General features: G+C 53.0%; 4 protein-coding genes across 4 annotated transcripts; 3 read left to right on the plus strand and 1 right to left on the minus strand.

The window, feature by feature from the left end:
- Window positions 1–1,643: 1,643 nt before the first annotated feature.
- J4E93_010553 (uncharacterized protein) lies at window positions 1,644–2,570 on the plus strand (the record flags this gene model as incomplete). Its single annotated transcript, XM_049348431.1, has 1 exon — window positions 1,644–2,570. One exon carries the CDS (start codon window positions 1,644–1,646, stop codon window positions 2,568–2,570), a length of 927 nt encoding a protein of 308 aa, XP_049194383.1.
- A 423-nt stretch (window positions 2,571–2,993) lies between these two features.
- J4E93_010554 (uncharacterized protein) lies at window positions 2,994–3,752 on the minus strand (the record flags this gene model as incomplete). The annotated part of the gene is made up of 1 exon (XM_049348432.1): window positions 2,994–3,752. One exon carries the CDS (start codon window positions 3,750–3,752, stop codon window positions 2,994–2,996), a length of 759 nt encoding a protein of 252 aa, XP_049194384.1.
- Window positions 3,753–8,137: 4,385 nt separating this feature from the next.
- On the plus strand, window positions 8,138–9,317 carry J4E93_010555 (uncharacterized protein; the record flags this gene model as incomplete). The annotated part of the gene is made up of 2 exons (XM_049348433.1): window positions 8,138–8,177; window positions 8,233–9,317. The coding sequence occupies 2 exons, from the start codon at window positions 8,138–8,140 to the stop codon at window positions 9,315–9,317; spliced, it is 1,125 nt and encodes a 374-aa protein (XP_049194385.1).
- A 2,270-nt stretch (window positions 9,318–11,587) lies between these two features.
- On the plus strand, window positions 11,588–13,209 carry J4E93_010556 (uncharacterized protein; the record flags this gene model as incomplete). Its single annotated transcript, XM_049348434.1, has 3 exons — window positions 11,588–11,897; window positions 11,956–12,253; window positions 12,345–13,209. The coding sequence occupies 3 exons, from the start codon at window positions 11,588–11,590 to the stop codon at window positions 13,207–13,209; spliced, it is 1,473 nt and encodes a 490-aa protein (XP_049194386.1).
- Between the last annotated feature and the right edge of the window lie 760 nt (window positions 13,210–13,969).

The following is a 13,969-nucleotide window of genomic DNA, read 5'->3' on the forward strand; positions in this document are numbered from 1 at the left end:
GGAGTAGACTGCTCGCAGCGGGTATGTGTATGGTATCAGGGCCACGGAAAATGATGATGGAGTCGATGGGTGGGCTCGACGCGAAGGGGGCGCTAGTGCACTCCGAGCCTGGACCCACTTCTGATCCTGCCGCGAGCTGTTGTGGCCGACGCGCCGAGCCTTCCTCTTCCACCTTCACTGCTCGCAGCAACGTGGCCATGTAGAGGCACCGTTTTTGCTGCGCCGCGAGATTCACCTCGTTTCTGTATGCATCCAGGCTCGCTCCTTATGCGCATCCCTGTCCACCGCCGTGTCGTCATCACCCAGCATGGCTACCCAGACACATCGCAAGCCGACCACGACCCGTCCCTTCACCTCGCCTTGTTCTCCGCCCAACTCCAGACACTCGGGCGCATCGTGATGGCCACCGGCGCGAACACGCACGTATCGTCCTCTGGCATTCGGAACAAGCCACATTCGATCGAGCGATTCGTGCACAATGAGGGACGCGAACAACGGGGCCGGTGCCTCCGCGCAGTCCAGCATGAGATCGTGCGCAACAAAGACCTGGGACGTCATGACACCTGTCGATATAATCTCATTACTCACAGCTGCGGAGCTGGCAGTCCCTGTACAATGCGAAAGATAGCACCGATGACCCATACACTGCCCGCTATTGGGTGTCAATGAGCGCTTTCCTCAGGCCTTGCCCACCGTATTGCCCCCGCTACGTGTATGGTGTAGGTACAAGGAGGTAGACCGAGCGTGCGTGAATAGCTCAGTGTAGCGGATGGCGGGCACTGGCTTGCGTGGTCTCAGAAACCACGACGTGGATTTCACTGGCGTACGCTTCGTGTCATGATTCACTTCATCATGGCGTCGGCAAGGTTTGTCAGGCCCAGTAACGGTCCGTGAAGGGTGAAGACGTGGCTGTCTCACTCAGCTTACATGTCGTGAAATGCATCAGGGCCGGCGGATCACGCATGTCACACATGCTGTTCATCGTCTCGACTTTCGATTGTAGCTTTCCAGGTATATCAAAGTCCGCTCAGTGTCTCAGCCAAACCACGCCGTCACATTATGTGGCGAACGGCTTCCGAGCTGTCTCATGTTCGTTTCTTATCGCCTGAGTAAACAATCAGAACAAATGGCCAGGGTCGGCCACCGAACAATACGGTACATAAGCACCCACTTCCTCCATACTGCGCTGGCTTCCTCCCATCCCACATTAAAATTATATCCTGTGTTTTCACCTCATCGCACTACAACTAATCATCCGCTTTTGTTCTTCTGTCTCCTGCCAAAGCTCACGCATTTCGTGTTGTCGCATTACCCTCTCTACGATGTCATCATTTGAAACTCCACGACCAGCCAAAGTCGGTATACTTGCGACCGCTTCAGGTGCTGTCTAATCAACTCTCTTCCTAGAATACTCTCGAGTCAAGCCGTGTAGCCTGTGATGAGATTAGTAGCCCATCTCGCCCAAGTATACGCAAGTTTGGTCATGGTACTCCGATCGATGGTCAGGTGCCAGGTATGTGCGTTGAATTCGCTAGTTCCACGGATTCCACTCACGTCTATACTACCCAGTGTCAAAAGCCCCAACTATACGAATTGTCCCACCAACATCCGGCACGCCACAGCCACGCCTCTACAACCCTGCCATGCCACTCAAGTTCGACACCGCGGAACATGACACGACTAAGCCGGCCAAATCTGATGAAGAAGTGGTTGCAACGACCGGAGGCCTCACTGGAAGGCCTTTCCGTTTCGGCGAGACGCCCCCGCGCGAATCGATGGACAAAGAGAACCCCAACGAGTTGCAGAAAGTGAGCCACGTAGCTACAAGCTCAGACGGGATCAACCACGATGCAACTATACCCTCTTCATACTTCCGGCGATTCAAATACCTCCTGCTCTTCTTACCCATCGCCCTCGCCGCACTGTTCGATGCACCTCCCCTTGAACACGGAGTACGCGCGGTCTGGAAGTCCGTCTCCAGCGTTCCAAACATCTCCTACGACCTATACAACGTGCTGCTCTGTCTTCCACTTCGTCCACTCGGTATTGGATCAGATCATGCCTCGTGTCTCATCGCCGAGCTTCCCAATATGCTTGACAACATTTACACTTTTCTCGACTCCTACGTCAACCTATGGCGCACATTCGGCATCTTCTTCACGATCATGTTCACCGTTTTGTCATGGCAATACGTCCGCATCAGCTTTGCTATCCTCCTCGCCGTCAACATCTTACTGTTGACTGTGTGTGACATGCAGAGACGTGACATTCGGGACCTGGACATGCTCAGGTTGCAGCTCATCTCCTGGCAGCCACCATCCTGCGAATACGCAACTGCAGCAAGGTGTGAAGGCTATTTCGCGTCTGAGGAGTTTGATGCGAAAGTTCGAGATGCAGTCGCATTGCATGGGCAACACATGATGCAGGCGGATGCTGCCGGGCATAAAGTGGGAAGGCGATCAGGTGCGCAGCAAGAAGATGATGTGCAAGTGGGGAAGAAACCCGTGGTTCAAGGAAAGAAGACTACTATCACTACGAAACCTGTGGCGGCTGTCGTCATGACACGTTGAAGGCGCAGTGGGTCATGATGGTGGTATTGTTGCAGCCAAGCATCCTTGGTTGTCCTGCTGCTCAGACATGTTGTCAAAAGCGTTCAGGACGCGAAGGTGCGCAATGGTATCATCGATTGCGTGTCAGTGGGAGGATCTCCATATGTATCACAGTTCTTTCCTTGGTATAAGTAGTGTCTTGCATGTATTCCTAGACTATTGTAGTAGGAGCAATCTTACAAATGCCCGATCTGTTCAAACACCAGAGTTGCCGAAGATCAACACGTAAAGAGAGTAGCATCCAATCATGAGACCCTTACGCTGGAATATAAATCGTATCAAGGCGAAATCAAGCATTCCATGTTTGCCATCAGTGTAACTGTGGATGCGTCCTAAATCTTGTGGATTTGTCCTGACTTCACGACAGGCTTTTGTTCCATCTGTTTACTCCTCAACACTTTCTTCCTGCTCCGCGGATGGAGTGTTGTCTTTGTCGTGCTTTGCGATGACTTGCTCGAGTTCGGATATTTTGAGTCGAAGCGCCGACAATTCTTGCTGAGCTTCGGCTTCTGCGCGTGCAAGCTGCATAACCTGATCGTCGAGTTCCTTTGCAACCTGTGTGCACAAAGAGTTCTGTCCGCAAATATCGCGAAGACGACCCTGGAGTGTCTGAATTTCACTCGTGAGAGAAGCATTTTTGGCTTCAAGCTCGGATATCTTCTCTTGGAGCACCGACTTGTCTTCCTCAGCTTCGGATTCCACGGCATCAAGATCCTTCAAAGATTCTATCCACTCATCGTAGGTCCGGCAGCACCATTGTGCTCCGTCTATTTTCAACTCGGTCTGAGGGCGATTCTCGGCCTGAAGTGTCTGGATCTCAGTCGTGAGATAAGCATTCTTGGCCTTAAGCTCTAATATCTTCTCTCGGAGCACAGACTTGTCTTCCTTAGCTTTGGATTCAATGCCAGTGAGCTCCTTCAAAGATTCCATCCACTGACCGTAGGTCTGGCAGCACCATTGTGTTGCGTCTACTTTCAACTTGTGCTGACGGCGATTCTCTGCCTGGAGTGTCTGGACCTCAGTTGTCAGAGAGGCAATGGTGGTCTGAAGCTCTAAGATTAGCTTTTCTAGAGCTGCAACGCGGTCAGTAGGGTGTTCGATCTCTATGGAGCCGTTCTCGAGTGGGCAACCTGCTGTGTCCATTGTATGTTGTGTGTGTCGTGTGGATCTCGTGGTCGACAACTCGCTGTCGAGAGAACGAGAGAGAAAGAAAACGTCAATGCTATACCTGGTCCAATGCAATCGTTGTGTACATTATGACATAGAACGCTCGCATAATGAATTCGAAACTTATGGATAGTGTGAATCATTGTTGGTAAAGGAGGGGGCTAGAAAGGCGAGTGAAAACGACCTCATTGGCATTGTATTGAAGTACCCACCATATACCAGTTTCTGTTCAATCATCGAGGTTATCAAAGCCGCTAAGTGCACTGTGTCGCTTCGATTCGGCTTGACGGAATTGGGTCTCAAGCTGCACAGCTAAATCGCATGACCGCGTCAGTCCCGCCAAGATTGCTAATCCATTGTTACGGCTCCACAACCCTGGATATGTGCATTGTTTTGACTACAGAATAGTTTTTACTGGAAAATAGTGCATCAAGTGCAACCTCATGATAATCGAATGATCACTGGCATTTCGAGGAATGTTCTTGACAACGGCTGAGAAAGAACCTCCTCTAGTCTGCGATCCTGTCAAGAGAGAAGAGTGTGAGGGATTTCGGGGCTAAGCCATTGCAAGTGAGTACCAACGAAAGACGTGCTTGTGATGCGAGAAGTGTGATGGTCGATGATGGTGTTGGTCACTGGCAGCCATAGGCGGCTGCTTACGTGGTGGCGGAGTGATTACGTAATAACGTGTCGGTGCCACGCAACTCCGACTTCACACGGAAACTCAGCCCGTGGCCACCACTGCCGTTATCATCAAAGCCAAATTACGCAGACTGCAAGATGCTCTACTCGAGACCCGGAATCAGCGCGAGTCCTCCCACTTCATCCAGCCCCCACCTGGACATCACACCTGGCCATCAATTCTCCGCATGAGCCAACCCACGCACGCCTCGTCTGACTTGACGGCTGCGATGCTAACACGACTTGCGTCCAAGGTCGACTAGACGCGAAGCCGATCGACAGGATGCGCACGCCTTTGATGCGACGATATCAGACAGCTAACCTCCACTATGCAGTTTGCTTCGAGGTGTGTTCACTGTGGAGAGTGACGTATGTAACAAGATCGCAGCACTCCAGAGCCGTCATATAGTAGCCCACCACGCTGTCGTACGTTCTCCTCCGCTCGCTGTCCGAGTGCCAACACCAAACGACAAGACCAGGCTTGTCAAGATGGTGAAGACTTCACAAAGAGGCTCTACCAAGCCTGACCCGTGAAAGCCAACGCACTATATGTTAGACGACGATGCTGCGCTTGACACAAGAAGCGACGGTACCAGTAGCTCGGCTGAGGAGAGAACATTCCTGCTGGGGTGTCGCAACGTCAGCCCATTTCACCGAAACGGTCAACGTCGTGCGAATATGCCTGGCTTTGACCATTTCTTTGAGCTTCGCATCGTTGACTTGAGCATGCGCTTTCTTCTAACTTTCGGTGCCCAGTGGGGCGCTGACTGCCTTGTGGTCTAGTCCACGACAGGCCTAGCGTCATGCACCCCGCAAGAAACGACGAGGGCAAGTCCCCCTTCGAGCTTGTGGCCGCGCTGAACATCTTACCCGGGCAGGGCTTACGCAGCTTGCACCAAACGAACATGATGTGTTAACGATGCTGCCACTACACTTTTGTGCGCATGGCAACAATGCATGCGCATTCGCGCTCGCCAAGCGCCTGCACATGTGCTCACCACAGGGATCGCGCTTCGGCAGTCAGAGCCTGCGACCTACAAGCTTTAACACCGCCCATTGGATCCAACGATAGAAGTCAATAAGAGCTTCGAACGAACACGATGGAGGATGTGTATACATCCCGCTAACCACAGTTGCGGCACATCTCTCCCATTTGCGCCAACCCGGTTCCGGCGGATCCGTGGACGCATCACGAAGCCTGTCCTCAATCTTTTCGCAACGAGCACAGACGGCCACGTGTGAGTCCGACATGCCACATTGAGGTATATCTGCTAACTGGAACAGTCATCGCAGAAGACAATGCTGTCACAGAGCCTCACCCCCACGAAACTATCCCGCTATCGGCCTCCCTACACAACGCGTCACATACCATTCACTCGCATCCACAACGTATACGACTCGATAGGGTCTGGTCCAATGATACCCAGAGCATATTAAGAAGCACTGGTGGAGGAAGCAAGAGGGAGTCGTAACCGGGATACGAACAACATGGTTGAAGAACAACAAAGCGGCGCAGGCCGCCACCACTTTGAGCAACGGCCTAGTTGCAGACACGAGCCTTCACGGCAGGCATCCTTATGGGAGCACGTGTTTTCGTCCATCGCGGCATGGGATACTCGTCCCGCTGCTCGTCTGACAAGATATTCTGCCACCATACCACATGGGTCTTATCATGGACTGGCCACGAAGCGATTTAGATCTGGGCTCTGAAGAACCGAGCGGAAGCCGTCAACCACCGGACAAATTCGTTTTGGCACATACACGATCGGGCATCGCGCCTTTGCGACTCCGGGCAATATCGCAATGCATAGGCATAATCCTGGATCCTGGTAGCGGAATAGTGCAGGCGTTTGTCAGTACGGCATCGCCAAAGGTACAGTGTATCTTGCCATGTTTGGGAAGATCTAGGTTGCAACGGTAAGCAAGGAGGGGTGTTCCTGGATAAATTTGATGTGATACGACATGTCCCGTGTAGATACTTCGCCATGCTGTTGGTGCTTGGAACGGACCCGCCGGATAGTGCGATAGTGCACCAGAACTCACAGCAGCTGTACATCGCCCTCAAACGAAACCAGAAACACAGCATCTTGAGATCGGCTGTCTCTTCTCGAGCGGCCTGCTCGGCGTGCGCACTCTCGTTGTGCACTGAACGCCAGACACTATATCTAACCTCTTTTCGCTCTTCCCTTGCTCTCTGTCGTGCCTTTCATACCCTCTGGCTTTTCTTTGTCTTCATTTTCACCCTTTCGTATCTTCCCTGTGAGCTTTAATCTGCTTCTGTTTGCTCCCCTTGCTTTCCTCTTTCCTCCCTCTGACACCATTCTATGCTCTTCACGCTCATCACGCAGCCACACCCTGCACTCCTTCATGCCCTAGCCGAGATAAGGTGGTTTGACAGAAGTCAAAACGCCTGAACATGCATATGATGGCAACATGAGCGGCCTTAACTGTCATGAGCTGGTTAACGAGTTGGAGCGTTGCGACCACCACCCGAGTGGCCGCTGTTTACATCTTCGTTCGCGAACTTATCCACATCTGCCTAACCGTCCATGACAATCCTTCCGAGGAAATCCCTTTGTTCTCGTCACCACGAAAGGGCTGCCAAACACCGATCGCGAAGATGCTAGATGCAGGAGACAGAATGCGACGTCACTGCCATATTTCTACGGAGGCCTTCGCCCGTTACCTGCGATCGTGCGACGTCCACGCAAGCTTGGGGTGGCTCCACGATTTACACACAGTAGTGGCGACATCGGTGGTAGCAGATGTGCTTCGCTTCCTCCTTCTAGACGCCGTTGCTTTCAGCTGCATCACATTCCGGACCGACTATCATCGGGTACTGTATACTGCAGGAACTCAGTATCTCTGCAATCCCTATCAGGCGAGCTGCCGTTACTATTATGCTTACGTTGGGCCTGATTCGTCCTTTCTGATGCTCTCAGGTACCACTCATGCGTTAAACCATTGGAAGGCGACCTCAATCCCATATCGCAGTTGCAGCTTTCAGAAGGAGCCACCATATCATGATGCGCTGTGTTGAGGGATTCGTTGTGCAGACATACCCGCATCCCGATCGGCTTGACAGCTTCTGCAACCTGATGGGGCGCACTGGCGCACACTGGACTACGTCCACTTCAGCCGAACCAGGGAAGCTTCATCACGAAGCCGAACGAAAACGTCCCCGCAATCACGTCGTCAATGCAGCACATGAGCTAACTTCTCATGTTCCAGAGACACCCACGTGAATCTCTCCCCTTCCCGCGCGCTAGCGGGTACCGATCTTACGCTAACCCCAACTTGGTCACCACTCGTGCTTCTCCACTCACCGTATTGATAGCACGCAGAGGAAGAAGCGACTGCAGATTTGCGGATGCTCCCGAGTAATGCTCTCCACAAGATCTGCTTTGCTGTATACAGCGTAGATGCCGACGCAATGAAGGTGGAAGTGAAAGTGAGAGTGAAGATGACATGTCGACTTGCGCTCTCTCGACGCGTCGCGGTGAGCGTTTGCTGCATGGCTACCTGCATACGAAGTGACGCGCACTACGCACGACACATAAACAGAAAATTCCCCTGAGCTGCGCGTGCAAAGACCTTGACACTTTCCCTCTCTTTGCAATCCGGCCGACCGCACCTTGGAATCCAACGCCGCCCAGTCAACCCTCAACACACGCCTGACTATGGCGGACGAGACACCCACACAGGGTAGGAGCAATGGAGGTAAGTGTCGGATCAGCAATGCTCGGCAATACTGCTCATGCTGACCTGTCCACAGACCGCTACAAACCACTGACACCGAGTCCGAGCCCGCAACCTGCGCCTGCTACTGCCGCATCTCACCCCATACCACCAGTCGCGACGTCTTCCGATCTCCCAGCGGGCCCACAACTGCTGCCGCTCAACCGTTCCATGCCCAAAGGCGGATATTTGGATTTGTCTGGGTCACTTCTCTACCCCATGGCGGACCCGCTCACCCAACTCAACATACCGGAGGCGTCGAGCTCCTCGGCAACAACCTGGGATCATACCACCTTTCTCGTCAAAACCCCAGTACCCCACCAGAACCTTGTGTTGCCGGAAGATGATCTCAACATTGATCTTGGCGAAGACGATCCAATTGACACTGTCGAAAGTGGTGGCGATCTAGGTGTAAAGAGGAAGAGACAAGATGACGACGAGGAGGGAGACCAGAGCTTCGATGAGGCGATAGGCAAAAAGATCATGGAAGGGGAAAACACAGATGATAAGGATGAAGTTGTTGGTACGAGCAAAGAAAGCGCCACGACAGTGGCCAAAGGAGAGGGGACTGGAGGAGGGAAAGATGACTTGGGCGGTACGGGTGATGAGAAGCCCCGGCGGGATGTCACGGAAGAAGGCACCGAGGAAGTGGTAGGAGAGAACGATGCAGAGGGTCAGAAAGAGGTCGATGGCCTACTACTCCAGGCGCTAGATGAGATGGTGGAAGAACCGGAAAAGGAAGTGGCCGACGAGGGAGGAGCTGCGAAGTCGCCTCTGGAAGGGCCAGGAACACTTCTCGACCCACGTCGTTACCCAGAGGCTGCTGGAAATGGCTCCAATGTCGTCGCAGACAGGGCAGCCACTACAGCGACCGTACCGGACGTACTGCTTCCGAGCGTTCATGTCAACGAGATCAACAGCGGCGAGGCGAACCTTCGGGGTTTCCTCCAGGGATGGCGCGAGGAGCTGGCAGAGGAGGTAAAAAGCACAACAGCTACATCATCCGCGCCGGGGAACGAGATGGCATCGGCTGCGGCATCGGAGGGTTCGGTTCGTGACAATGGTTCTCGTGGGGGCTATGCCACCCAAGGACCGGTGATGAAGAAGGCTAAGAAGGAGTAAGGTTTCGTATGTTGGGCCAGACTGTCGCATTGGTGGAAACTTTGTATAATTTTGTAGGATCGTGTGAATTGGTGGATCTAATGAGAACGCGGCGAAGGTAGTCATCGGTAGTCTAATACATGGTACAATCTCTTCTCACTGTGGCCATCTCACATGCCAGAAGATTTGCATGACATGCATGTCGGTTTCTGGTGTTATTCCGTTGCATTGCTCACCATGTCGCGGCATATCGCTTGTCTGTGATATGTCTCCGTGCGGATCAATACCTAGGTACCGTCGACAAAATGGAGCCAGTGCCCCTTAATGATGGCGTCGAGTCTGCAAGGCCGCAAGGCCGGCTAAGATCGGCTGAAACGTGAAGGAAATACCGGTGCGAGGACTTTACGTTGATGCATCAGCTGCTAGATAATTCGGATGAGGCGCGCGTGGATGAACCTTTGCCGCAGAGATGCGGACATGTCACTCACGTAGCTGCGGGCCGTTTGATGTTTGAGCAGACCTCGGGAGGGTGGTGGGCCGGATCCAGTTAGGGCCGCGCTAGAGATCTCCGAGAGCTCCGATTGGGTAGGTTGAGTCCTGCCGCTCGATACTCCGCCTCAGCATGTTGTCTCCATGACCATGGCTCACGCTGCTCTTCACCGCTTGAGCGCAGTATGAACGCCATTCCCCATACCCTATTGATAGCTATGAGATCTTTGCGGTCCCCAACGCCTGACTGCGAGGTTGCAGTGTCCGACACTTTAGCCCCGGCAACATGTTCAACATCAACAACACTTGTCTCTTGAACACCGGCATCGAATTGGCGTTGCTATATTGCACACCTTCTTGGACAACAAGTTGGCGTACACGGGGCCTTTCCCTGCTTTCTCTCAAGCGGCACTCTTGCTTCTCGTCTTTCGAACGCCCCCTTGGCACCCAATCTTCTGCTCTGGGTGACGACATCATCACGCCAACATGACTGTGGTGGTTTCAACAAAACGATTTACTTCGCCCGCCGCTCTCGAGCTCGAAACTGGCGTGAGTGGCCACACAGCGCTGCCCGCCCCGTTCGTACATTGAGCGCCAACACTTCCACCGTGGGTACCCGGGCGCGCAAAAGCCGGCTCGCAAAAGACCGCTTACGACGAACACGCTGCGCAAAGCTTGGATAGTCTGGACGCGAAGGAAGATGCTCCACCCCGTAAGTACATGTCTTGCGTCAACGACGCTGCAAGATTGCTGACATGGTGTAGGCGACAAACTGCTACCGCGACTGAAGCACCTTTCAAGCCTACACAGACATCCGCGCGCTCGACGATCGCACTGTACTACTCCAACGTTCGACACGTTCCTTCAACCTGCAGACAATCAGGACGGCGCGGGGAGAGGATGTCTCGATCACATTGCTTCCACGGAAGATGGCATGCGCCATGGACATGGGTCTGGCGACAACAAGATGGCCGAAACGCCTTCAGCAATCACGACAGATTGGAGTCGGGACGACCACCATTTCTTTCTGAAGATCGCGCTTCCCACCGTAGCGGAAGTGCCAGCCCTGCTTGATTCTTGTGTACATGGACTGTCTTATGCTTCATGGAGGGGCTGTGGTCAGTTGCGGGTGTGGGTCGGGCGCGCGAACAACATCTCGACAGCAGACTTTCTGCGGTCATCGAGAAGGGAGTGTCGCAATCGTTCCGCGGCTTATCGCATCCCGCTCCATGCAGATTGTTGCGATTGCGGGGGGGCGATCGAGCGTCAAGGGCAGCTGAGCTGTGACAGGAGGAAGTTGAGATATTGTGAGCACATTCTCTTCTACTCGGTAGCTTGAAAGACCATGGGAAAACATTCCGCGATCCTATTGAGCACTGCAAGCTTCTGGATTATCGACCAAGGTCTTGAATCGTTGTCATGGCCTTTTGACGCAGGCACGTGTTCGACTTGCCGCATGAATTGCCGCTACCTAGGTACTATCGCGATGCGCCACCAACGCCCCGCACCTTGTCGCCGAATCTTAGGCGCTGCTGTTGCCTGGCACCATGTCCTCATCACCAACACTGAATGCACCACCCACCAATAATCGTCTCTCTGCACACGCACTGATGAAAATCGGCCCGCGTCGTCAATATAAGTGTCCCATTTCGAGATTACTGCCTTGCTGCTTAGTGCCTTGCGCGAACAGGCTAATATCGCGAAACCATCGCGCAGTCACGCCCGCGCTGCTGCCGACCGCACGCTTTTTGTACATATAGCGCTCGTTTGTCTTTCCCTAGTCTCTAGTACCACAGGTCACCATGGAACTGCCCGATGAGCTTTACCTCGAGATCTTCTCACATTTGCCCCAGCACCACCTGCGCTCAGTATCTCAAACATGTCGCGCTTTTGCGACCATTGTGAGGCCGCTGATGTTCGCCACCATTCATCTAGATGGCTCCCCCCAGAGCAGATTTGGCAGGATGGAGAATGATGAGTGTGTCATGTACCCGGGTCGTTCACGCACGGTAGAGTTGGTTTCTTTGGAAAGTACCGTGAATGAGCTCATTGCGCACGACATTGCGCGGCATGTTCGGAAGCTCAAGTTCAGTCCCAAATATTACGTAGATGGTAAGTTCAGCCGATGGATTTCTATCCAAAGCCAGGCGGATACTGACCGGTCTCCCAGGGTTCTGGTCGAGATATCGCCATTGGCTAGAGCGTGAGCAAGATTACGAGGAAGACTTTCATCGAATGTATGATGAAGAAGACTTTGAGACAGACTCTGAAGGTGAGTATGCCGGAATGCGTCGTCTCGCCGCGGAACGACTAGCAAGGCCCGGTAAAGAGCGCGAATTGATCGAGCAGGCGGAAGCGATCTGGGGCGCCAAGGTGGAGGAGCAGCGCGAGAGGGCAGACGCGATTCTAGCAGCCATGGTCAAGCTCTTCGCACATATGCCGTGTCTGAAAGCTATCGAAGTCCTAGAGTGGCGTTGTGACTTGGGTGATTATGGATTTGAAGAAGGCGGCGAGTGAGTATGGCCACATGATTGCATGACACCAAACTAACGCAAACAGCGATGAAGTGGACGAGCAGTTCTCTGGATGCGGCACGACCTGGAAGCACCTTGAACTCCTCAGCTCCGCCGTCCAAGCGTCGAACAGCCGCATCCAGAGTCTGGTTCTCCCCAAGATTGATCCATCTTCAATCACGACAAGTGCCGCCTTGGAACACATGTTCAGCTCTCTCACTGCACTTTCTTTCAACGCCGAAAGTGTGGACTTCATGCTTGACTCATACAGCAAGGAAGCTGAATTCCTCACTGCCTTGATTCGTTGCTCATCGGAGACGTTACAAACATTCGAGTTCCGCAACATGACTACATCACATCCCCAACTACCGGATGTGGGCGAGCATAAAATCGCAAGGCTCTTTGGTAGCGTCAGTACCACCGACTCAACAGACATCATACCGCTAGTCTTTCCGGCCTTGACAACTTTGAAGCTACGAAGTTTGGTCCTGGACACACCGTCTCTCATCACATTTCTCTCCCGACAACCGCAATTGCGATATGCTCGCTTCGACTACATCTATCTCGCTACCATAGGGTACAGATGGAGCGATGTCGCCGAAAAACTGCCGTCATCGTGCAACCGACTATATATTGGTAACAGTGGGCACGAAAAGTGGGGGCCAGACTCGCCCGCAGCGTACAACCACATCAAGAAATTCTTACCGTTTCAAGACGATATGCCGGCTACATCAGGTTGGCGACTCAATGATGCCGCTTTTCAAAACGAGATGGATGATGAGATTCAACGAAATATGGATGGCGGAATGAGGTTTTTGCCACAGGAACGCTGGTTTCAGGGCAAAACCAAAGAGGAATGGGTGGACATGATGCGAATGGCCAGTGAGCATGCAGAGTTTGAGAGAACTTGAGTAGTTTTCCAGGCAAGGGGCCTAGCTCTTCCAAACACAAAGCACCCAGTGTTTTTGTTGCGAGATGATCAGCATCGATACGAGTGAACGATACAGACGTAATGAAGTTGGCAACATGTCAAATTGACGAGATTTTGGCAAATTCACATCACAACTCCTTGCTATAGCACGACTATCGTCATAAACGGTCTTGTTGCAAAGGAACTTTACGCAGGCACTAGAGACACGCTCGCACCTGACCTATGTCGATAAGGAAACGATTACGTCCCTGATCCTTCAACTGGTCCTCTCCCCTTGGCGTTGCGACTGCTGCTTTACGAATTAGAACCGCGGCCTCACACTGGTCCTCATATGCTTGATTTGCACCGAGCTAGTCGTACCCCCGAGCATACGTCGCCGGCGCTTCGTGAACAGATCCGATCGGCGAGGAGACAATTGAGGGGCGGAACTCGCGATCGCCAGCAGGCTCGTAAATTGAAGGATGTGCTGATGGCGACGTAGCGTCATGATCCAGAAGGGAGGATGACGTACTATTGGTTACCGGCTTCGAGGGGCTGATGGGATGATGAACGCGTTGCGCCGGCAGAATGTATTGTTGCGTGAACGATGTCGTACAGTCAAACGACTGATTATTGACTTGACCGCGCTTCGCAGTTCGAATCGGTATGGATATCGGTACGACTGGTGACTCTGGTGCAGATATCTGACGTCGTGTTGTGCGGCGATCAGGGGTGGAAGCTGGGGTATGCAAAGGCGCTAA

This window comes from Alternaria ventricosa, assembly GCF_023758065.1.
Source record: "Alternaria ventricosa strain BMP 2768 chromosome Unknown scaffold_32, whole genome shotgun sequence".
In the NCBI taxonomy this organism is placed as follows: domain Eukaryota; kingdom Fungi; phylum Ascomycota; class Dothideomycetes; order Pleosporales; family Pleosporaceae; genus Alternaria; species Alternaria ventricosa.